Source organism: Juglans regia, chromosome 8, assembly GCF_001411555.2.
Source record: "Juglans regia cultivar Chandler chromosome 8, Walnut 2.0, whole genome shotgun sequence".
In the NCBI taxonomy this organism is placed as follows: domain Eukaryota; kingdom Viridiplantae; phylum Streptophyta; class Magnoliopsida; order Fagales; family Juglandaceae; genus Juglans; species Juglans regia.
In genome coordinates, this window is record NC_049908.1 from 18,943,048 (window position 1) to 18,969,281 (window position 26,234).

Genomic DNA, 26,234 nt, shown 5'->3' on the forward strand with positions numbered 1-26,234 from the left:
CTTGCTAGTTTGTTGAAGCTATCTACAGTTCCGGGTTGCAAGGAAACAAACCACATTTGTGCTGCCCCCTTTAAGGTGAGAGGGAATGCCCTACATGCTATCTTGCTGGGGAAACCATGGAGAGTCATGGGAATGCCCTGAATGATGGCTTTGTTTATCTGCTTCTGTTTCTTCGACATTTCTTCGTAACGCAATGTTCTCTTGCCAGAGAGTCTCCATATCTATCATGAGCTTCTGTATCGCCTGGTTTTCTGGTTAGACCTCGCTTTGACCACTTCAGACTGCATTCTTTCACGCTGTGAACGCTGGGAGCTGGTTGTTGCCAGCATACAAAAGACACGCTAGTTATGAGACAACCAAGATCTCACAGAGGGCGTCACTGTTGATGTCGTGTTTCACAGGCCTGGGCAACTCCACACCCCCGGTATCCAAGCGCGATCCTGCACAGTCAAAAAGAAGAGAGGGGACCTCGAGGTCCGTTAATCCTTCGATGCTTAAGTCAGTATCTAGAGGGAAAAATTAAGGAGGAAAACCAAAACCAAGATGATAGTATTTTTTTTTTCTATACATCCTTACTTGTCGTTGGGTTGACCCTTATTTATAGTTACCGTGTTGGATTCCCCATGGTGGTGCTTTGGGTAGTGTGGGGTGATTCGCCCTTTGTATTTTATTATTGAGCAGCTTTCACGTTGTTTTCTCACCAAGCAGCGATGGCCCCGGGTCTTCTTTGTTCATTGCTCTGGTCTTGGTCTGCATTCAATGTCACATACCCTGCACCCTGGGATGCATTTAATGCAACGTGACCTCTGTTTTGGGCCGCATTAAATGCGACGTGGCCCCTCCTCTGGGCCGCATTAAATACAACGTGGCCTCTGCTCTGCGTCCCCTTTGTTTGGTGATACATGTCACAGTTTTCTTTCCTTTTTCCCTAGTCTTCCTCCAGATTTCCTGCCCCGACCCGATCTGTTTGTCCAAGTTCCAATCTAGGCTTTTACTTTCCTAGCCCGGGCTTATGTGATTGGGCTGGGCCCCATTGTCGGCCCAACTCCCGCAATGAACACTCCCTGCCATCCTGGGCCCAAGTTAATGATTTTTTTTCCCCATCACATTTCTCATCATCTACCCTACAAGAGATGTTTAAAAGATTTGAAGCTTGTGTTCGATTATGATTTAAACTCTATCGAAGGAGTTGGTTATAATGGGTCTGAGGTTGTTGGGAATGTGGGACTTATTAGTAAATTGTGTTGTTATGAGCTAATGATAGAAAGTGAATGCAATAGAGGAAGAGAAAGGGATTGAAAAGGCATGAGGAGGAAGATAATGTGATGTAGAATAAGTGATTGTCTTGGGATCATTTTCAATTTACTTGATATGTTGGTAATGGATAGGGGTGAAAAAAAAGTCGGTAAACCGGACCGAACCGGACTGAACCGGTTGGTTCGGTCCGGTACTGGTTTCATTTTTCTCAAAACCGATCAAAATCGATCTGGTTACTGTTTTTCTTTTTCTAACACCAAACTGAACTGGACTAGACTGGTTCATATATATATTTTAATTTTTTATATTGTATAAAATATTTTTATATGATTTTTTTATATATAATATATAATTATATATAAAATAATTTTGTATTAAATGATAAATTACTAATTAATATAATACTAGATTTTAAAATTCTATATAAATAACTGTATAGTATCACTAGTCTATTGTATTAATAGATATATTAATACTATATCACTATATATTATAATATACTATAATATATTATCACTATATTATTATGTACTATAATATATTATATTATATTATATATACTATATAATATACTGAAAAAATCAGACTGAAACCGGTAAAATCGAAAGTATCGGTTTAGAGGTGTAACTGGTACAATATTGATTCTTCAAATCTTAAAACCGGTATATACTGGTTTGGTTTAAAATATATCCAAAACCGAACCAAACTTGACCTATTACACAACTAGTAATGGAGATATGGTCTTTCCTTGTGTTCCATGTTTTGGAGTTTGTAGGAGTTGTACTAAAGCGAGATTGAGGGAAAAAAATGTTATTTTCTTTTATTTATTATTATTTTTTAATTTGAGTAACGGCTAGGAAAGGAATTTGATTCATCTAGGCTTTTAACTCTATCACACATGTTAGACATGGAAAGCCTAAAAAATAAAATTATTTTTCAAGTGTTTGGATTTTATTTTAGGTGGAATTGAGAAAATGGATTTAGTTTATATTAACAAGAAAATGTGAAAAGACTAATCTGTGATCTTCTCATGCTGCCAGAGGCGAAGGGGGACAAGAAAAGTAGTGTTTGGTAATACTTTTTCCCCAACTTCTTTCCAAACGTACCAAACCTCTCATCCTACCATATTTTACTTTAAATAATATAAGCCATGTGGTGTCCTGCTTCAATTTCCCAGTTCTTCACTTTTTTTTTTCTTTTAAAAAGTAATAAATAATTTTAAAGAAAATTTCACAAATTCTTTATTGAAATATATTTTGAAGGTGGAATTTAGGCCTCATTTATAAAAATAAATGAGATGTAATGAGTTGAAATAAAAATTAAAAGTTAAATAAAATATTATTAGAATATATTTTTTAATATTATTTTTATTTTAAAATTTAAAAAAATTGAATTATTTATTTTATTTGATCCAAACAAGAATCATTTACCTATTAAGAAAAAAAAAATTCTGTTTGAAGAAGAATTGTAATATAATATTGCATACTTCTTTCTAAAAGGAAATGAAATATATTATTAAAATATTATTATTTTTATATATAAATCTCATTGTCACTTTTTAAAAAGGAATACGTAGCCGTTACGCTACAAATATCATTTATGATAGCATTATATGCCCCCAGTCGGTTAAATAGGACGCTCATAAATTCATAACTAACTAACTTTATTGCTGTATCGTCCGTGGAATCCCACCCTCTAAAAGAGAAATGATTTGTAAAAGAATAATGTTATTCATTATTTTAATTTTTATTAATTTTTTATTATTTTATGATATGACAATAAAATTTTAAAATTATTTATTATATTTTATTTATAAATTTATTATTTAATACCACATCATGAGATGATAAAATAATAATAAAAATTGAGATGATGAATATATATATTTTTTTATAAAAACTTCAAATAGACAAATATCATATAAATCTTTATTTTTATAAATCACATCTTAAAAAAATATAAAAAAATTATTTTTTTTAATAAAATTTATTATTTTATAAAATATTTATATAAAATTTATTTAATACTTGTATCAAGCATTATTCCTCTCAAAATGTTATAAGGAGTTCGGGACCAAACCAACCAAGTGTATTTCCCTTGCCACGCGCAAACCTCCTATACATCATATTGATATAACCTGTTAATTCAAATTCCCCAGAATACCCTTATTATTTTTCTTTTTAAATATTATTTGAAACACACATTTTTTAAGAGACACTAAGGGTATGTTTGGATACAACGAAAATATCAAAATTTTAAAAAATTTTTATAATTTTATTCTCAAACATTAAACAAAAATAATTTTTAATTTCAAATTTTTAAATTTTTTTCTAATAATTATTCAGACATAAAAATTAATACAATTTTTATAAACTTCAATATAAAAATAATATTATTTTTAATAATTTTATTCTACTTTTTTTTATCTTATCTCAAAATCTAATAAAATATCAACCTTTAAATGATTTCATTACTATTTACAAAATTATGAGATATTCTAAATTTTTAAATATACTCTAAGGCTAATAGGTCAAGTCTTAAGGGATGTTTAGTGATATTTTTCATTTTATCTCATCTCACCTCATCTCATTCCATTTCATTTCATCTATTTTTCTTTCTAAATATCAGTTAAATATAAATACTTTCAAATTAATTATTATAACATTTTCAATCTAATCATTATAATTTTTCTAAACTTTTAAATGAAATATAAAAAATAATTTAATTTTTTCAAATTTTAAAATAAATATAATATTAAAAATTATATTTTAATTTTATAATATTTTTATTTAAACTATTTTACTTCTATTTGTAAATAATTTTATTATTATTTATAAATTTTCCATCTTATCTTATTTTCAAATATCACCTAAATAAAGAGCAGGTCTACAAGGTACCAGTCTGGAGTAAATTTTTAAAGAAATTGAAAATAATGCGAAAAGATTTTACTTATTTTTATAATAAATCATTTAAAAAAATTGCATTCTTTTTAGTTTATATATTAAGAGAAGTGCTGTAATTAGGCCTGTGCCAAAAAGTCCTTGGCCCGATCAGTTTGAAAGACCCGACTGGGCCATGCCCCATCATAGTCGGGTTTATTGGGTCAAGTCTGAACTCGGTTTTAAATACTCAGCTAGTTTCGTTTAGATCTCAAACTTATTTCAATTCATCTTAATTCATCATTATAACTTTTTCAAATCCTAATATAAAATATAATAAATAATTCAACTTTTTCAAATCCCAAAATAATAATAATATTAAAAAATAATATTCTAACAATATTTTATTATCTCAACTCAACTCACTTCAACATCTAAACACAACCTAATAATTATAAAAAATTTTACAAATAAAAATATATAAATTGATATAATTTTATGTGATTTATTTTTATATAAATATATAAAATTAATTTTATAGTCTAATATCATAAATTTATTTTTATAAAATTTTTTTAACTAAAATATTTTAATATTTTTTTTATTAAAAATTAAAATTACACTTATAGATTATTATAAAAATTTTTACTATTCATCATCTATATATACTACACATCATATTTTTTTAAAATTTATTAAATTCTTGTACTATTATTATAATATAATTTTTCTATTATTATTATAATATAATTTTTCTATTACAAAATCCATATTAACCCAAAAATAATAGATGGACTGCAGTGTGCACGCGTAAATTTGGGTCGTTTTCGAGGAAAAACAACATCATTTGTTTGCCAAAATCACCGAGGGAAAGAGAAAATAAAATCAACGAGGGGCATAAGAATCTGTTACATGTTTAATGCAGGATTTTTGTTTTGTGTATTTGGTATTTTTTTTTTTAATCTAAAAATCATTGAATGTTTTCTCTGTGAGTTAATTTACCTTCCGGATATGCCCTTATCTTCTCCCTCTCTTGTTGAATTGGGACTTTTCTGGTTATATAATCTTATTATAGAACCTCTGATTTGTGATTCTTCTAGGTGAAATTCCTTTGATTTTGCAGTCAAAGACTTCTCGGTGGGGTGGGTCTTGTTTCTCATTTTTGGATCTGTGGGTACCCTTGTTGACCTTTTTTCTTGGGGTTCCTTCTGCTCTGCCTAAATCGTTTTGTCTCCCTCCCAGCCATCTTGGTTAGAGTTAGGGTTAGGGTTAAGGTTAGATCTGCTTCATCAGATTTACTCTTCTTTTGTTTTTCCTTTTTATTATTATTATTATTATTATTGTTACTGTTGTTAGTTGTTTTTTTTTTCAAAAACTGAAATTAGGGTTTTCGAATATAGAATCTTTTTCTGGTAATAATTGCTTCCTTGAACCAATTGGGGATCAAGTAGTTGGCTTGTTTAAAAGCTGGGGGAAGTTGATGGTGTTTTGAGCTCCTTTTATTTCACTGGGAATTCCAGACTCTTGGATCAAGAACATGTAAGCACAAATTTTATTTAGTTTTTAATTTAATCTAATTAATTTTATTTAGTGATTTTATTTATATTTTCTTTTCCTTTTTTGGATTTCTGTCTGATTGCAACGAATTCAGGGATAAAATTATAATTGCAGGGCCTTTATTTGACCATTGTGGCGCTGAATTGATAGCTTTCAGTTCAGTTGTGTCATTAAGAGCTTTTGATTATGTTGTTTTTATGACTTGTCATAAAAAATTCTTGTGAACATCTGTAGGATTTAGGATCATTATATTCGTAATAATTTGTAATAACTACTTGATTCTGTTACCAAAAAATGCACGATGACATTATTTTTTTTTTTTGTTTAAAAATTAGGCCTGGTCGAATCTCTCTCTCTCTAGGTAATCGTTCTAGTGGATTCAATCTTATTCCCCTTTCCTCGTTATTTCTTGTTTTGTTTTTGTAGGTGAAATTTTAATTCATATTTAGCAGTCGATGATATTGCAGACAGTATGGTATGCTATGCAATACAATTTTATGGTTCCTTAAATTCGTTATTATTTTTTTTATCTACTTGATTTTGCCACAAAAAAAGAAAAGAATAGAAAGCAAAACAGTACAATGTGCCTGGTGAATCTTGGATTCAAATGCTAAAATTATTGTTTTTATTTTTTTAGAAATTAGCCCTGATGGGCTATGCCTATTATTATTAATACAATAGTTTAATTATCAAAAAAAGAAATTAGGCCTTATGGATTCAATCTTATTACCTTTATCGTTTTTTTTTTCCTTCTTGTGCCTTTTTTTCAAATAATTGAAAATTTAAGTGATTCTTAAGAGTTCATGATACCGCAAACATAATTGTAATAAAAGTTTCTGGGAGGTAGTGAATTATTTATCCTTGTAATCATGATATATTTGGAGTCATGTTGCTCCATTTCGATTAGCCCCAAACCATGGGGTTTCTGAATCTTCGGTGAAACAGTTGATTTCTGGTTCTACTTATAAAAAAAAAGTTGATTTCTCGTTCTTGTTCTCTTTCTCATTTTGTTTTGCATAGGAATATATATATTTATTTATTAAATAATTTATTTATTTATTTATTGTAGAGCAACTTTCTTTACTCTGGAATATACCCTGGATAGTGTGTTAGTTTCTTTGGAGCTGGGCTGTTGCAAGATACCAGGGGAGGTTTGGACGTAATGCTGCACTTGTCACTTCAGATCTGCATTTAGTCACATTGCGAGGTTGATGAGCCTGAGACAGACAACTTTGATACTGGATTGATTCCTTTCGGCATGAAGTGAACGGTTCAGAGAAAATATTTTATGCTGTCTTTGTTTCATGGTTCTAATGGGGACAGAGCTAATGAGAGCTTGCATTAAAGATGAGAATGATGAATTTCCATCAGTTCCACCGGGCTTTGAGTCAATTACATCGTTCACCTTGAAGAGGTTACAAGATAGTGACAAACAAGGTATGGAAAACGTGGATGCTTGTTTGGCCTCCACAAATACTTCTCAATCAATGCCCATTAAGATAGAAGCAGAGGTTGGTGTCAGTGATGCTACAAAGCCTAAAAGGTGTCTCCGGCTTAGACCTTCGATAAACTATGGGCGTTATGATAACAGTTCAGGAGATGAATCTGATGCTGAGCAGCTTGATCAAGTTAGTTTCATTCTGTTATTATATATAATATATATGTGTTTTTTGTTGCTCTCTGTTTTGTTGATATTTTTTTATCTTTTTCCTCTTCCTCTTTGAGAATGCTGTATTTGTACATGATGATTTATGTGCCACTTCTTGTTGCAGAATTTCTCTTCAAAGCCTCGTCTTCCAAAAGGGGTCATCCGTGGATGTCCAGAGTGTAGTAATTGCCAAAAGGTTATTATTTTAGAATTTCATGCTTTAACACTGTTGGTCTTTCCCCTTCCTTTTAGCGACTTCTCCATAGCTGTAATAGTTACCTGTCGCCTCCTAATTTTTTTACAACCTAATATTGATCAAAACAAAAATTTTTTACACTGCATCATGCCATGATTTCTTTGTCTTTCTGACATGCTGATAATTGCCACAATGACAGAGGAGTGTAAACTGATGTGGTCCTAAAATAGTATTTGGGCCTGTATTTTATTTTGTTATTGAAAGTTGAAGTCTAACAGGTTACTGCAAGATGGTGCCCAGAAGATGCTTCTCGAACAGACCTTGAGGGTGCTCCCATTTTCTACCCAACCGAAGAGGTTGTTATTTTTTCCAATAGGATTTAACTTAATAGAAGTATGACAATTGTCTTCTATCATTTTTCCTATTAACTATAAATTTCACAGTTATTTTATTTTTAGGAATAGGATATTTGAACTTTTAAATGGCTTTTCCAGGAGTTTGAAAATACTTTGAATTATATAGCAAGTATACGCCCAAGAGCTGAACCATACGGAGTCTGTCGCATTGTTCCTCCCTCATCCTGGAAACCTCCCTGTCCTCTTCAGGAGAAAAATATGTGGGAGACTGCCAAATTTTCTACACGAGTCCAGAGGATTGACAAACTTCAGAATCGAGATTCAATGAGGAAGAGGTTAAAAGTTCATAATAGTATGAAGAGAAAAAGGAGAAGATGTGTGCGCATGGGTGCAGATTGTGTGACTAGTAGCGGAGGACTTGCTGATGCTGGATTTTATGAGGCTGAAACGTTTGGGTTTGAACCTGGTCCAGAGTTTACTCTGGAAACTTTTAAGAAATATGCAGATGACTTCAAGGTCCAATACTTTAGTAAGATTGAACATGCCAGTAATATTGGTTGTAATCTGGATATGCTTAAAGAGCAGTGGGAACCATCCATTGAGAATATTGAAGGTGAATATTGGCGGATGGTACAGAAACCTTCTGAAGAAATTGAGGTATGGTTTTAGAGTTTGAATCATTTTACTTGCAAGCTGGTGTGGAGGACACACCTCCACATGACAGGATGTGGTTTGCAAGAGAAATCTAAAATTAAAATCTTTTGCAAATCAAATCCTATTATATCATTGGTGTGGAGGGTATGTCATTTACACCAACTTGCAAATATAATTTTCTTATAGTTCAATATGAATATTATAACACCCTCTCCCCTATGGTTAAGAATAAAGTCATTTTTAGAAATGTAAGGGAACCGGAGTGCTATTGACCTTGACTTTTAAAAAAATATTTTCTTTTATTCCTAAGGAAGCGCCAGGTAGAAAAGATTCCATATAATAGATAGAATTGTTCTTTCTTAAAATATTGAATATAAAAGAGACTATACGGAAGCACTTATTAAAATCTATCAAGTCTCGGGTGCTGAACCAAATAGCCTATTAAACTAAAATTATAAAAATGAGCATGCCATAAACTGTCTTAAGCCTTTGCCTCACCACCCTAGGTGAAGTCCTGTCCTGTAGTTCCATTCTCATAAAGATCCTCACCTGGGGTGGGTAAACATAAAAACATACAAAAATGAGTCGAATACTCAATAAGCAACACATCATACAGTAAACTTAAGAAAAATTCTACTTAGCATCCCTCACACAACACAACTTTTAATTTTCTTTTTTGCAAGTATGTAGTGTTTGGATGATGAGTAGAATAACTCAATTAGTTTAGTATGAATAAAATAAGAAAGCAAAAATAAAAAAATTTAAAACATGTAAGTGTTGTAGGATGTTGAGTCGCATTGCCTGTAAACATAGTATTAACATATGGTTTCTTGAAAGACATGCATACTCATAGTTACATACATAAATAACATGAACATGAACCTGATCTGTGCATGCAATGCCTTAACTTGTAATTTACTTGTCATAGGCCGGTACCCATTGTGGACCCTCGTGAGTTAGGGTTAGCGAATCTTAATAAATTCTGATTCTGACCGTGGCCGCGGGTTGTGGAATCCATACATAAGGAAGATACATTGGGTGCACTACTAGCATGTACATCCTAGCAATGCAATATGCCCCTTAACATATGATACCGTCTTCATATCATAACATAGGCCGTTATGTATCTTAACCGTCATACTTCATCATAATCATATATGTATACTTTCTTGTCATATCTTGTCTTATCATATCATAATCATAAATTTCAAATGAAATCGTGCCATATCATATCATAGATTTCAAATGAAATCATAATCTTTCATTAAATGTTGTGATAAATGTTTCCTTTCATAAATATTTTGACGCATAGCTCTTCACATAAAATCATGACTTGTCTTTATTTTGATAAGTAAATAAAATCATGACTTGTCATAAATATTTTATGCATAACTTACAGAAAATGACTTTTCATAAATATTTTGATGAATAACTCGTTACATAAAACTATGGCTTTTTATGAAATATCTTGATGCATGTACCATGCAACTAACATAAAACTTATGCATAAAATCATGACATTTATAAATCTATCATGTTAGTAAAAAATCCTTACATGCATGACTTGAGTACGTAAAAAGGGGCTTTCAATGGAGGGCGTACATGCATAATATTTTTTATTTATAAAAGACATGTCATTTACTGTACATACGTGTAAGGGTATGATCATACTACTTACCTCGTAGTGCTAAACCAATATTTCCGGTGCATTATTGATCACCTATAAAATGGACAAGTAACTTGGGTAAATTTCTAATTTAATGCGTACCTTTTAATTAAAACCTAAAATACTTAGATAATCTACATTTCCTAAAAATCTAAAATTCTCATTTTAAGCCTAAAAATATCTCCGCATCCCAATGTTTATTTTCTCTTGTTTTTATTATAAAAATATAATCATAAATAACAAACCCTATGGTCAACGCTAAACTGGGTAGGGGTATTTTTGTAATCTAGCTTTCTTGAAGAGAGAGAGAGAGAGAGAACTAATGTGAGAGAGAATAGTGAGAGGTGCTGGGAGAGTGCGTGATATGAGGGAGAAAACGAGAGAGAGAGAGAGCTTGACATTGGAGAGAGAGATGGAGCACGAACAAAGAAAGTTTATGTGGGTGGAGAGAGAGAGGGCCTTAATGAGAGGTGGAAGGGTGGTTCATGAGTTGTGCGGGAAGCTAACAGTGCAATTGTTTGGTCAGCATTGTTTGGGCTTCCATTGGCTTCTCGACAGCGTAGCCTTCTTGGGTGGCTCTTAAGGTGGAGTTGGGAAGTGTTTGTCCATGGTGCACGACGTCGACTGGGAAGATTGATGGCTTTCCTTGTGGTGGATCGGCTGGGTTGGTTGTTTCCAGCGTGAAGCAGCGGCTTGGAGATGCTCATTTCCGGTGGTTGAATGGTGGCGGCTCTAAACGCTTGCTATGCTCTACATGGTGGGTCAAAGGAGTGGTCTGGGTGTTTGACGATGGAAGAGAGGTTGTTGGTTTGGAGGGGATGCAGGAGGTTTGGACATGGTTGGGCTTCTCAATGCTCTGTTTTTGTTGTATAAAAATAGGGGCTGCGTCGGTATCGCGTGGGGCTGGTTTTGGTGGTTCATGGTGATATACTGTCTCGTTTTTATATGGAAGGTGGCTGATAGAGCAACGAGAATGAACGTGGGAGGTGTTTTAGTGCTGTTTGCAGCGGTGCAAGGGCCATCAGCATGTTGGGTTCACTGTTGGATTTGGGGCTTTCATAGTGGATTTGCCTTGCGGTGCAACGACATCAATCCTCTTGTGGCCCACTATTTCATGCGACAGGGCATTGAGTGGAGGCCATGGGGGTGTGAAGCCTTGAGATGTGGGGGCTGCTTGCTTCGTGATTCACATCCATGGAGGAGTGAGGCACCTGGGCTCACTGTGTGGCGTATGTGGTGGCAGTGTGGATGCTTGGCTAACATGATGGTGGTGCTGTGTGAACTAACGGAGGCTAAGGGGTTGAACGCACAGTGGATGGCTTGAGGCTCAGGTGCGGCAACCCTAGTTTTGCAAGGGGGGAAGGAAAACAGTGAATGGCTAACGGGTTGGAACACACACACACACACACACACACATATATGTACTCGGGTTTGGATGTTTGGGTAATTGGGCTTGGGCCTTTTCATGGGCCTTGGGTCTTGGTCTTTACACATACCTACTTGGGCTTGGCCTAAGGGTCCTAAAGTTTTCTCTTGGGTCTATTTTTTGGACTTTTAAGGGGGTCCCTTGGGACTTGCAAAATAATTCTTGGGCCTAACCCCAATTTAATATGGCCCATAAATATTAAATGAGCTTTTAATTCAATTATTGAGCCCAATAAAAACCTTGAATTCACCATAATAAATTTTGCGCCTATCAGCCTAATTAAAATTCCTAGCCAACCTCAATAAATTATAGCTTGTGGGCTTATCCAAAATGGCCCATTAAACCTAATTTAAGCCCAATAAAATTATCCATGTTCCATCCTTGATAATTTGGGTGTTCAATTTTTTTATAATATTAAGGTTTTAAAAATATAAAGATCAGTTTTTGTTATAAAAATATATTTCTTATTTTTGAAAAAAATTTAATTAAATCCTCATAAAAAATTAAAATCAACATGTGGCAGTCTGTGATTGGGCCATGTGTTTTCAGCTAACAACGTCTATCTTTTGCAAGAATTCGTCAAACTGGGGGTGGAAAATGATTTACACCTTGGAGAGGGGTAGGCCATTTTCCACCCGACATGATTTTTCAATTGACCCACTAGTCATTTTCCGTCTCTGCCCTTTTCAAACATGCCAGGAGATGAAAATGTTTCACAAAAATAATTTACAGCTGAAACAAACACAGCCTTAGGGCTAAATTTTTTAAACTTTGATACATTTATTTTTCTGATTTTTTTGCAGAGATTACAGGTTTGTTTTAAAGATTTATTGAGGCATGGGGAGGTTATTTCAATTTTTTTCCTGGGGGGAGGGGTGAAGTAGATTTTTTAAAAGCTTCTTGGTTGGGCTGGTCGCCCCTCTCCTCCTGACTCTGCTTGTGACGGAGTGTTTGTATGACTGTGTACTGTATGTGTCACCACATATGCATGTCTAACCTTAACTTTGCAATGTTATCATTTTTTTAGGTACTGTATGGGGCTGATCTCGAAACTGGGGTTTTTGGCAGTGGTTTTCCCAAGGTGTCCAGTCAAGTTAAATCTGCTTCAGACGAAAAGTATATAAAATCAGGCTGGAACCTGAATAACTTTCCAAGGCTTCCTGGATCTGTCCTCTCTTATGAGGGCAGTGATATATCTGGTGTTCTGGTGCCGTGGTTGTATATAGGGATGTGCTTTTCCTCCTTTTGTTGGGTAAGACTAAATTGTAATTTTCCTCTGCATCAGCTTATAATATCTAGATAATTGCTCATGTATAACCTATGCTTATGTAAGAATGTGTGCACACAAGGGGTATTCGTGATTCCTGTGAATAAATGACGTGTATTTGCATGGCATTTTATATCTGGCTCTAAAAAAAAAATTAAATGCAAAATGATTGAAACAAGAAAAGGTTAAAAGAACAGAGTGCTCTAACTTTTCCAAAAAATAGGGAATATAGAATACATTTAGGCTGTTGGTTATACCTTTTTCTTTTTGACAAATAATGTTGGTTTACTTTCTTTTACCCTCTCTTTCTCTATTTGTTTTGGCTATGGCACTCCTTTTCCTCCCTGTTTGTTCTTTACTGATCGTTCTGTTTTAATCATACAAATGGTGGAGGGAAATCTCACCTTGAAACTTTTATGTTCACTATGCATAGTTCATAGTACATGTTAAGATCTTGAAGTCTCAACTTTTAACATTTCACTCATAAAGTTAAATTTCTCGAATATTTTTGTGCGTGTAGAATCACAAAGTGTATGACAACTGTTTAGGGGCTCTAGCTCATGTCTTCATTTTAGAGTCATGACTGATAATTTTTTGTGTTGTCTTACTTCTAAAAACAGCATGTCGAAGATCACCACTTGTACTCATTGAATTACTTGCACTGGGGTGCTCCTAAAATATGGTACGGTGTTCCCGGTAGGAATGCCTGTAAATTAGAGGAGGCTATGAGAAAGAATTTGCCTGACCTTTTTGAAGAACAACCTGACTTACTTCATAAGCTGGTGAGTAAATGTTGCTGCAGTGTTATAACATCGTTTGACATCTGTAATTTCTGGCCTTGGTTTACTTGTTCAACTATTGTGTGGACATACAACTGGTATGTCCTTTTGATAATCTCGCTTGCTTCATGTGTTGTTTTTTTCTTTCTATACACTGCGCCTTCAAGGCAATATGTTCTTAGATTCTATTGATTGAAAAGTTTTTTCTTATCTTGAAAAATAACTTGGGGGAAGGTTCATTTTCCTAGCAAACTCCAATTTTCCTTCCATTCCAGTATTCTTATTAAGTTCTTGGATAACAAGCATAAGGGTTTCTTTATTTGAAATACAAGATAACCCATAAAAATAATTATCTTTTTTTCCTCCTATATTAGAAATTTTAAATTATTAGTAACTAATTATACTGAATGACATGCTCTATTTTATGGAAAACTTGGAATATTGTTTATTTAGATTATTGTGACGTCTTGCTGTCATTTGTTCCTAAATTTTCGCATCCTTCTTTAGGAAGTTAACGAGAAGTACAAAGAGTTAATCTCCTGTTGTCTCTGCAGATAGTGTATCAATATGGATATGATTATAAATGATCCTTTCCTCACCTGAAGGTTGCGTTAGGAAACTGAGCTTGTTATTTTCTGGCCTCCCTTTTGTTTTTACTATATTTTTTCTCCTCCCACACTTGTATTCTTCTTGCACTTGCAACGTATTGCTTATCTATATTGATATGGAAAGCTTCCCATCATACTAGTTCCCCTCTTTTTCTCAGTCCGTTCCCTTGAGAAGAGGAGATTGGTTGGGTCTAGCTGAAGTAAACTTCCTATATGTAGTTTCCATTGCCACTTCAGTAACTGTATCTCTAACACCCCAATTTTCCTTATTGGATGGATGATCTATGATAGAAGGGGAATGAGTCTGTTAAATGTTAATCGAGTACCAAATCCCATATTGGTTCCTTGCTTGAACTAGATTTTGTAATGATTCTTATAAACTTTAATTTTAACTTTGACTAGTTCTTTTCAAGTATAAGCATAGATATTACTTAAAACTCTCTTGGATTGTTACAAATGGTATCAAGATGACCTTATGAGCCATGATGCAACAAAATGACCTTATGAGGATGTTAGACATGAGTGGAGGAGATTGTAACACCATACTTCTAGATGAGGGTGGTGAATGAAGAAGGCCCACACTGTATGGTAGGGAGAAGATTAAGTTCCAGTGTATAAGTGTCGATGTGACTTCAACTTTCTTTAGATCATTACAAATGGTATTATTAGGGTTGACCTTGTACTATATAACATCAGTATTTAGTGCAATGTGAGCCTTGATAAGTATTTCGTAGATTGTCTTGGCCCATGAAGTCTCATTTTGGGTTGGTGATTAATGATTAGGAGAATGAGTTTGGTATAGGTGTATTGAATGATTAGGAGAATGAGCTTGGTTCCTCGCTATGTGTATTTGGGCTTTATAATACTTCCAAGGAGCTCTAGTTACAACCTTAACTAGTCCTTTCCAGGTAGGGGTGGGCGGCAGGGCCCCTCCACCCGTACGTCTGCCCCCACCCAGCTAGCCCCTCTTGGGGGGCCGAGCGCCCCCGGCTATCAAATGCTGAGGTGCAGGCCTCCGCTCGCACTTGGAAAATTAGGACAAGACGTGGCCCAGGCTGAGCCCAGGCCCGCCCATTCTAGGCCTCGCCCGTCTGCATATTATATAGGTATATATTAAAAAAAAAACTATTTCTTTAATAAAATGTTGTCGTTTTGGGGTTTTATTTTAATATAGGGTTTGAGTTTCATATAAAACGTGAAATCCCCACTCCCAGCCGCCCAGCCATTCTCTTCCCCCTCGGGGCTTCGTGCCTCTCACTCTTTCTCCCCCCCCCTCTTTCCTCTCTTTGTCGCTATTTTATGGTGTCACCGTCACCCCCAGCCGGTTGCCGGTTCTATCGTGGTCTCTCTCTCCCTCTCACTATCACCCCCAGCTGATATCTCTCTCTCTCCCTTTCCTTTCTCAATGCCTTTGTTTTAGTGTTTTATGGCGTCATCCCCAGCTAGTCGTCGTCTCCATCGTGGTCTCTCTCTCCCTCTCATCATCGCCCCCAGCCGGTCTCCCTCTTTCTCTTGTTGGTGGTTCACTGGTGGTCTTGGTTTTTTTGGCCATGGGTGGGCAGTGAGCTTCTTGTATTTTAACCGGGGTGGCAGATGGATGAAGGGTTTAATTCGCCCCTCGGCACTGGGATGGGGGACCCCGCCCACAAAAAGCTGGGCCGGATTCCGGGCGGCAAACCTCGTCCATGCCAAGGGCGGCGTATAGGAAGGGGGCACCCCCCCATCCAGGGGGTATAGGTAGCTCCCTTATTTCCAGGTATGAGCCTTACACAGTTTTGTGTGATGAGGGTGGATTTTGTTGGGGGGTTTTGGCCTCTTAGTCTATCTTGGACTTGGTAGTCGTCTATGAAGTGGATCCCCTCACATTGAGCAATGTTCAGTTGCTAAAATGGTTTAGAAGAGTGCTACCCATCCAGGGGGTACGGGTAGCACCCTTATTTCCAGGTATGAGCCCTACCCAGTTTTGTGTGATGAGGGTGGATTTTGTTGGGGGGTTTTGGCCTCTTAGGCTCGATTTGGATACACAAAACCTCTCATCTCATCTCATCATTACAACTTTTTCAAACTTCCACACAAAATATAATAAACAATTCAACTTTTTCAAATTTCAAATTAAAAATATTATTAAAAAATTATATTCTAACATTATTTTATTCAACTTTCATCAAAACATCTGATCTTATCTGAACTGTGTAACAAAATGTAACCTTGGGCCTCGTTTGAATTCAAAACCCACCTCAACTCAACTTATCTCATTTCATCATTACAACATTCTCAAATTCTCACACAAAATATAATAACCAATTCAACTTTTTCAAATCCCAAAACAATTTTACCAAATTCCCACACAAAATATAATAAACAATTCAATTTTTATTCTACTATTCACAAACCATCTCAACTCATCTTAACTCACCTCTGAATCCAAATCACTCCTTAGTCTGTCTTGGCAGTGGTCTATGAAGTGAATCCCCTCACATTGAGCAATGTTCAGTTGCTGAAATGGTTTAGAAGGGGAAAAGGTCATTTTGGGCTTTGAAGCCCTCAGTTTTGGTTTTACTTTGTGGGGGGAGTTAGTGGTGCTTTTTCGGGCTTTGTGGGGGTGTTGTATAATCTCTAGAGGAGTAGCTTGTTTTTGTGGGTAGGACCTGTTAGGTTCAGTGTTGGTAAAGGAGAGCTAAAGTGCAAAGCACCAAGGCTGAAGTGCTTTCCTTACCAAAAGCAAAGCACATGTCATATGTGATCTATATGCTTTGAACCTGATATAATGGTCCAAATTGGCTTTTTAGATGGATTGATATTGGACTGCTAATGTTAGCGTAGATGTTAATACCGACATTTCGTGAGCTCTTTTGGTGATGGCCTTTCGTTATATTTTGATTTAACCATGTACTTAAATTTGATAATGGCTATCAAATATCATAGATGTGTATATTTAGTAAATCACAAGAGAATTATAGAAAACAAAATGTTTAAATTTTATGTAATTAGATGATTACTCAATTGTCGTGTTGCATGATATTCAAATAAGTCGTTAGGCTCAATGTATTACCATCTTGCTTTCTAAACTATTGCATTGTATTATATGGATTTTGTTATTATATATGATCACTAAAATTTTGCACTTTACCAATTAGGTGCACGCTTGCTCCTAGGCTCTAGATGGTGTTTGTGCTTGTGTGCTCCTAGTGCTTTCACGAACATTGGGTGTGTTAGGTCTTAGTTTGGTGGTTTTGTTTTCTTTGCCCATTTGATAGGTGGTTCACTTTGCACATGGGTACACTGTTTGGTTTTTAATGAATTTTGACTAACAAAAAACTTGTCAAGGGTCAGGGCCCAATTACTTGTCACTGTTCTCGATACAGCTTTGATGCTTGTTTACCTGTTGGTCACCACGAGAAGGGTTCGATAATTTTCCTGGAATACTTGAAAAAAAATTGTTCCTGGAAGAAACTGTCTGACAATAATTTTATCCATCGGGGACTTCAGTGTATCCAGTAAAATTATAGCAAAATGGAGAGGAAAGAGAATAGGGTACTTTCTTCCTAATGCTACATGTAATATGCTTTGATTGCTTTGCAGAAGTAAAAGTACTTATCTTTATATACATGTTCCTTTGGTGTCTAATTAGGCCCCAGATGAGTACATTAGCATCTCATTTTAGGGTAGATCTATTCTCTTATCCGGCTCATGCTGGACTCTGGGACTTCTTTTACACTTTTTTGACATCAAAGATGTACAATTTCTTAGCATTATAAAATGACATTTGCATATGTTGGTGGACACTTTGAGAGCCTCTCTCCATATGTGTACAACATAAAATGGACTTGATATTTTTGTAAAGAGCTATTTCTCAATAAGATTATATATATGTTGCCCACTTTTGTTCATATGTTTTTCAAGTTTTCATCTTGCACGAGCCAATGTGTATGTTGTTGCCACTTTATTTCCATTTTACTTGCATGCCTTAGATCCTAAAATACATTGTTGTTTTGTCATGCCCCCTTGTCCTTATCTATTTCTTGGTAGGGACCCGTGTTTGCCAGTTTGAAAATGGCATAAAACGTTTGATGAAGTTTGTGAATTTCTTGACAAAGGTAAAGGTAAAGGTAAAGGCAAAACTTGGAGCCCTAGTAGGTGGCACCGATGATGGCACAAAATCTGATTATTTTTTTTACTGAGATTTGTAGATGGCCTAAGATAGCCTATTTTCTGTGATAGGAATATTTTGATTCTTTGAACCTTGTTCAATCACCAATTTCCTCAAAGGTTATTGTGATTTAACTTTTTACAGATGCATCTTAGTGGAAAAGTTTGAATGTTATCATTTAACTAATATCCTTAATCTCCTCTCTCATGTAGGGGTCTAGAGTTCCCCATATTAGATGGGACATAATACATAACCCCAAGGGGTTGGCCCAGGTGGTGAAGACCTTGGTCTTGGGGTATCACTCCCTTCAAGGTCCAAGGTTCAACACCTCATGGGTGCAAATAATCCTTTGGGGCCACACCTCCCGGTGAAAAGCCAGCGATTTAACCAGTTTTGTGTAGGGAAACTTCCGAGGGTGCGGTGCATAGGACTGGGGTCTACTCTGCAAGGGTGGGCCCGAAGGGCCCTGCCTTGGAGAGGTTCCCGGACATTAAAAAAAAAAAAAAAAGATGGGACATAATACATGGAATATATTACTGAAATGGGGGCACAAAGAGTGGAATCATTATTCTATCAATGCATTGAATTCTGCTATGCCCTGAACATATGAGTTTCTCATGCAGGTCACACAGCTTTCCCCTGCGATACTGAAATCTGAGGGGGTACCTGTATATAGGTGTATTCAGAATCCTGGAGAGTTTGTTTTGACCTTCCCTCGAGCATATCATTCAGGGTTCAACTGTGGCTTCAATTGTGCTGAGGCAGTTAATGTAGCTCCAGTTGATTGGCTGCCCCATGGGCAGATTGCTGTAGAGCTATACCGTGAGCAGGGACGAAAGACTTCCATTTCCCATGACAAACTTTTACTTGGGGCAGCAAGGGAAGCAGTTAGAGCACATTGGGAACTAAATTTACTGAAGAAAAATACTTCGGATAACTTGAGATGGAAAGATGTCTGTGGAAAGGATGGGATCTTATCTAAAACACTCAAGGTAAAACTCTACCTCTCTCTTTGTTGTTTTTTTTTTTTTTTTTTTTTAATTTTCTTTTTGATTGGGATGATTGACGTATATGAAATATTCATTCAGTCCTGAGTTAATTAGAAATCCAGATTTTTTTTTTCACTTAAGAAGAGAAGGGTTGAAATAATCAGCAAATAGTTAAGGAACTGTCGAAAGATTAGAATTATTACACTTAGGATAGACTTAGAATCATGGCATATCATTTTCATAATTGATTTTTGGATTTATGATTTAGGAATGTCTGGAATTAGGTTTGAATATACAATCTAATCCCATTTTGCATTTCAGAACATGGATTTGAATTCATGAACAATGCCTTGATAGTTAACCCAACTAAATGCTAAACTGACTTAATTGTTCACCCTGATTAGAAAACAAAGAAGATAGTTGGTACCTATTGGGTTCACCAGCAGATATGGCAGCACTTAGACACAACTACTGTTCTTTGATCTTTCCTTTTTTGACTTTGTATGTTTCTCTTGCTTAGACACGAATTGAGATGGAATGTCAGCGGAGGGAATTTCTCAGCAGTTCTTCACAGACAATAAAGATGGAGAACAATTTTGATGCCACATCTGAGAGGGAATGTAGTGTTTGCCTTTTTGATTTGCACATGTCTGCAGCAGGTTGTCGTTGTTCCCCAGATAAATATGCATGCTTGGATCATGCAAAGCAGTTCTGTACATGTCCTTGGGATTCCAAATATTTTCTCTTTCGCTATGACATCACTGAATTAAATATCCTTATTGAGGCATTGGAAGGAAAATTAAGTGCCATCTACAGATGGGCAAGACTGGATCTTGGACTTGCTCTGAGTTCTTATGTGTCCCACGAGAATCTACTGCCAATTGGTAAAGAGACCTTGAGGAAATCAACTGGGATCATGGATGAGATTTCTCAACTGAAACGGAAGATATCAGAAGCTGAATCGGTTTTGAAGTGTAGAAATGCATCATCTACAATTTGTAGTTCTTCTCGTGAAAATGAGATGGCAAACCATAACTCTAAGTTCAAGAAAGAAGGATTGATTATTTTGCCTTCCAATTTAAGAAATCCTGTTTTGCAGTTGTCTCAAGAAGATGCAATATATGCTGTAACAATGCCTGCAGAGGAATCAAGAGTGAAGAAGCCTTCAGTCTTGAAATGTGAAAATGTTATACTTCTTAGCGATGATGAAGGCGATGAACCTGAGAGGCCAGGTTTAGGAAAAGAAAGGGAAACCTCTTCGGAGAAGCCTTTAGGACTTTCTGAGATGCTGGCAGGTTCTGATGATAAAGCAAGCCTATGTAATAATAATAAAGATCCTATCTTGACTACCCCTTCTACTGACGCAGCAGTGATGGGGACATTACCTAATGGAGAAAGGAATAGTTTATCTCATTCTATGCGCATGAAAGATGGAGATTGTGGAAGTAGTGAACCCCTTCTAGGATCAAATCCACCAAACATGTCTTGCCATGTGAATTCTAGTGGTGCAGATTTAGGAAGGAAAACTCAAGACTGCTCGACTGCAAGAGAGACCAGTGAACATGATCTGGCAAATTGTGGGAGTTATCCTCAGAATCTACAACCATATGGCAGTGGATTGCCTAACAATGACAATAAACATGAAAAGATGGGATTAAATGCAACCTCAAATATAGTGGATAATATAAGAACTATTGCAGGAAACCCATCTTGCACCGTGAACAATTTGGACAGATATTTCCGCCAAAAGGGTCCTCGCATTGCCAAGGTCGTGCGGAGGATCAACTGCACTGTTGAGCCTCTGGAATTTGGAGTTGTGTTTTCTGGGAAGTTTTGGTGTAACAGCCAGGCCATTTTCCCCAAGGGTATGTTGCAGCCATTTTCTCCACTACGATGATAGAAACTTGAAGATGTTAGACTAAATAGGTAGGATGCACTTATTCATATTTATTCTATTTGATGCAGGATTTAGGAGCCGGGTTAAGTACATAAGTGTATTAGATCCAGCAAATATGTGTTACTATGTCTCAGAAGTTCTTGATGCAGGAAGGGACGGACCTCTCTTTATGGTAATTGAAATTTCTTCACTTCCGAAAGTTTATGTTGTATTCTAGCTGGTTTACACTCATGATTGCATTCAGTGTTGCTAAAAGCTTAACTTGCACCTGAGCCTAAAGGCTTAACTCTGATTTGAACTTTAGTGTACATTTTTTAAATGCAACATAATACGATGGAAAATATGTAAAAGGAAAATAGTGGTTATCATCTTATTAGGTCAAATAGAGTGGGGCGGGGGGGAGTTTTGGCCCCCAAAATCCGCCACCGTATCCCAGGGGTGGGGCCCCCGTCCATGTGCCGGAGTGCGGGGGTGGACCCCTGGTCCGTCTGCCCCCCTTTCACAGCCCATGGCCCCATAGCTGAAATGGAAAAAAATTAAACAAAAAATTGAATAACACAAAATAAACAAAATCACACAAAAAATCCACAACAATAAACAAAATATAAATCAAATCCACAACACAATTTCTATCCAATGATTCGAATTGAAAACAACAAAAGAAAACCTTAAAAAACAAACTCAAGAACTCAGAGAAGAGGAGGAGCTGAGGAGGAGGATGAGGATCAGAGGACAGCGATTGCAAGAGGGAGAGAGGGCAGCGGCGGCCATAACAGATAGAGCAGAGGGAGTGGAGGCCCAGCCAGGGTGGCAGGGTGCGGAGGGGGCGGGGTTGGGCCTGGCGGAGCCCCGTCGCCCAGCCCTAGTGCTTTCAAATGGTATGAAGGATGTGGGTCCATAATTCTGGCTCTTACATAGGCTATTAAATTTAGCAGAACAGCTATTATCTTGTTCTTTACAAAACTTATTTTCCTGTGCATTCCCAAATATACCCAACCATGATAGAAATCATCAAATTCTTCAAGCAAATGGTTCCCAATGTTTTTTTTTTTTTTTTTTCTCAATGTTACCTCTATTTTAATGGAAGATAAGTAAACATGCTTTTTCTCACGTAGCACTTCCACTATAAGTGTGTGCTTTTGTACTGCACTTGTTTAGGTTTAAAAATACTTTTCCCCTGGCGGTTTAGCTCTTTTGGTGCATTGCAAATAATAAAAAACAAAAATGTGGTTTTCATCTTTACTTCTGCTTCCGTTAAACTTTGGGAAGCTCCTATTGAAGTTTGCTACAATGTCTCAACAAATGGGTTCTCTTCATTTTCTTACCATAAAAAAATGGTTTAGCTTCATTTTTTCTCACATTAATAAGCTTTTAAATATTGAAAATCTTTGAGATGCTAAAGTTTTCCCGGAAAGATTTAAGAAGACATGATTGCTTGTGCAAAAAAGGAATATGATATGTTTTTTAAGTATGATTTGGTACTGATTTCTGTCAAAAGCATGGTTAGGTACTCAATACTCTCAGATTTATCATGCTAATGCTCTCCTTTTACTCTGGTGCACTAGATTTTTTCTGGATCAAATTGTGGAATATTTCATCCTACGATGCAAAATCCTTTGGAATATTTCATCCCAAGATGCAAATTTCCGTGACAGATTATTTTCACTTTACACGGGCTGCTTTATATTATCTTTTACACATTTGATACCTGTTCAACTAAAACACCTAAAGTGCTTCCCTAAATAGATGTAAAGTTTCATTAAATTGACAAAATTCTGTTTTAATATAGGATTCCTTAGAGATTTTGTTTTATGAGAAAATGTTGGAGTTTATGGGAATATGTGAAAGCGCAGAAAATGAGTAAGCATATTATAGGCAACATCTTCAGTAAACTGTAGTAAAACGGTGATATATTGGACAGTCATATATAAAGTAGTATGGAGATCACTGGCCTTGTTTGGCAACAAAGGATTTTTCAAAAATTTTCAACATTTGTCATAACTTCATTCTCAAACATTACTCAAAAACACACAAATTTTCTGTTTCAAAATTTCACTTAATCATTACTCTCACACAAAAATCAATACAACTTTTACAAATTCCAAAACAAAAATTAATCTTAAAAAAATTATATTCAAACAACTTTTCAACTTTATTCGTCCACTTTCACAAACTTTAATATCAGACTTATTTTAAAAAATATTTTTATTCAATTTTCTTTTTCTTCTTTTCCAATACCTAATCTCAAACAAATTCCCAAAATGCTCAAATATTTCCAAACATCTATTATGACCAAACATTATACTGCAAGATGGATCTGTGGCAAGAGAAATTAGGGAACATTGTGATGGTCAGACTTCTAATGTAATAGCAGCCTTTGCTTTTTCTAATCTGAACAGTGAATTGGCTTTACATGTAAATAGATTTGTAAATTGCACATTCACCTGATAGGCAAGTTACACAATATCTAGGTCATGAATCCATGGCCTCTTCCTTCATCTTGTTCTTAAAGAGGGAGGAACCGCTGCTTTGGCTGGAGTTTACTTGCTTTTTAGCATTATTGGTAGATTTGGAAATTACTTATTACAATAATAAAATAAAGTAACATAAAATTGTAATTTTAATTAGAAGTGAGTTCATCTCTACCCCACTTTTTAGGTTTCATTGGAGCAATGTCCAAAAGAGGTGTTTATTCACATCTCTGCTTCAAGATGCTGGGAAATGGTGAGAGATAGAGTGAATCAAGAGATCACAAAGCAACATAAACTGGGAATGGCAGACCTTCCTCCTTTACAGCCACCTGGGAGTCTTGATGGTTTTGAAATGTTTGGGTTTACTTCACCACAAATTGTGCAGGTAAATACCAATTAAACTAATTTTTCTACTTCTGTGATGGTGTAAGTGTCTGTGATGGGACATGGGTGAAAGGTTACAATGCTTATAATATTTTTCTTTATAGTTCTTCTGCTAAAAAATTATTTCCCATTTATTGCTTTTGGGTTTATGGGATCTAGTTTGTGGCTTTAATGATTTATCTTGTAAGCAATCATGGTATTCCTCTTCCATAAGTGAGGTCTTATTATAAAATTTCGGGGTACGGTTCTCTTTAAAAGGAAAAAAAAAAAAAAAAATCTTGCAACCCATGTAACCTGGACAAGCTCAAGGTGATAGCCCTGGCAATTTTCTACGTATAAAATGAATTTGCTTTTGTTATGTAAAACTTCTATGCTGAAGCATGACAAATCCAACCATAGTCTAGAAGAGAAACTCCTTTGTTGATGAAAATTCAGTTTCTTTTTTCTTCTTCATATGATTTGTTCACCTTTTTTATTTTTGAAAATCTAGTCTGCAAAGCATTGAATTGACTTTTCATTTTCTCTTCGAGTTGTCCAAACATGGTTGTTTATGTTCTCAAAACTTTTGGAAATGAAAATGAAAGATGTACCCCTTACATTAAGCTTTTAACGCAAATTTTAGTTTCAATTAGTAGTTTGCCATTTGGTATGATTACGACTATTATTTTTCTCTGTGCTTTTGACAATTTTCTCAATTTTGTAGGGAAAAATTGTCTAAAGTGTGGTAAGTAAGTTTGTATTGACCTTACCTGTTGCTGTCTTTAAACAGGCCATAGAAGCAATGGATCGAAGTCGAGTCTGTACCGAGTACTGGGACTCCCGGCCCTACTCCCGGCCTCAGGAACAGATTCCACAAACTTCTCAATACAAGGACTCTGGCAAAACCTTCCATTCAATGTCTGAGGAAAAGTATAATCAGGTGGCCCCTGGAAATTCTAGCTTGCCCAGTAGAGTTGATTCAATGCTGAGGGGGCTATTTAAAAAGGCGAGCCAAGAGGAATTGAACACACTGCATGGCATTTTAAGTTATAATGACTCAACAGCCGATCGAGGTTTAGTGACTCAACTTCTTAGTGAAGAGATTCACAATCGTCCTAGATGATTCATTATTTGGTCTGGATGAGGATTTGAGAGATCAAATATCCTATGGCAGTTTTTTGACTGTAAATTCAGTTCCTGCTCTCAGGTTGCAGGTATTTTGTACTCAACCTGATCGTTCTTTAACCAAGAAGTTAACATGAACAAAAGAAAAGGAAAATAAGAAAAAGAAAAGCGTCCAGATTTTCATGATACTTGGAAGCTTATTCGCTGTTCGTAGCAGTGAAGAGGCTAAAAGATTCATCATCAGTGGATCAATATTCGGACTAGATGCTCAAGTCCGAATAAATAACAAGAAGAAAGTAATTATTATTTTTATTATATAAATATTATAATATTTGTTCTACTAGATTGCGGAGTGCGTGGATAAGAAACTCTACGAAATCCTGTGTGGATGGATGCCATGTTTGTTTTTCTAAGTCTTCATTGTCGAAGTGTTTGTGAAGCGAGAGCTCCATGTTTGGATTTGCACATTATGGAAGGGACTAAATCCATTCCCCTTTCGGGAGCTTGCTGGACCATATCATGGGCCTAAGCCCAAGCTTAACTCAATAAGCTCTGAGTCGAGGACTTGGCCCATTGAAAGGATATAGTAATAGCTATCCAAGAATTTCAAGAGAGTGGTTATCAGTTTATTCAAAGCAAGGGAAGCTTGTATAGCTATCTCGTAACTTGAATTTCAAATGATGGGTTAGGTGGTTAGCACATCAAATAGAAGACACTATGGGTTCTATTTATACCACCCAGGTATGACAACGAGGCTCTTTTCTACTCCCAAAGAAAACTTTATTATTTTATTGACTTAGGCATCGGAGACGTTCCCACAAAACCTCCAACTCTTATCTCTCTTTGGTTGTAGGTGATTGCGTGTGTGGAGCCGTGACATACGTCAATAGGTGGTACTGTCTGTGAGATTTCTTGTCTTACAACCAGCCTGCTTTTCACATGCTTG

General features: G+C 35.8%; 1 protein-coding gene across 3 annotated transcripts; it reads left to right on the forward strand.

The window, feature by feature from the left end:
• Positions 1–4,972: 4,972 nt before the first annotated feature.
• LOC108997867 (putative lysine-specific demethylase JMJ16) lies at positions 4,973–25,471 on the forward strand. Of its 3 annotated transcripts, none has more exons than XM_018974253.2 (13): positions 4,973–5,675; positions 6,120–6,168; positions 6,763–7,321; positions 7,466–7,537; positions 7,816–7,893; positions 8,032–8,550; positions 12,667–12,891; positions 13,527–13,688; positions 19,067–19,435; positions 19,953–21,297; positions 21,398–21,501; positions 23,988–24,185; positions 24,954–25,471. In XM_018974253.2, exons 3-13 carry the CDS (start codon positions 6,998–7,000, stop codon positions 25,284–25,286), a joined length of 3,729 nt encoding a protein of 1,242 aa, XP_018829798.1. In that variant the 5' UTR covers positions 4,973–5,675; positions 6,120–6,168; positions 6,763–6,997; the 3' UTR covers positions 25,287–25,471. The 3 variants fall into 3 exon arrangements, with proteins under 3 accessions (XP_018829798.1, XP_018829797.1, XP_018829796.1); XM_018974252.2 differs by lacking the exon at positions 6,120–6,168 and having other exon boundaries at positions 4,973–5,410; positions 5,537–5,675; XM_018974251.2 differs by lacking the exon at positions 6,120–6,168.
• The last annotated feature ends 763 nt before the right edge of the window (positions 25,472–26,234 follow it).

Coding starts and splice junctions, on each gene's coding strand:
- LOC108997867 (XM_018974253.2), top strand. CDS start 6,998: ATGGTTCTAATGGGGACAGAGCTAATGAGAGCTTGCATTAAAGATGAG. Junction 19,436..19,952: donor TCTTATCTAAAACACTCAAG/GTAAAACTCTAC, acceptor TCTCTTGCTTAG/ACACGAATTGAGATGGAATG. Junction 21,298..21,397: donor CCAGGCCATTTTCCCCAAGG/GTATGTTGCAGC, acceptor TATTTGATGCAG/GATTTAGGAGCCGGGTTAAG.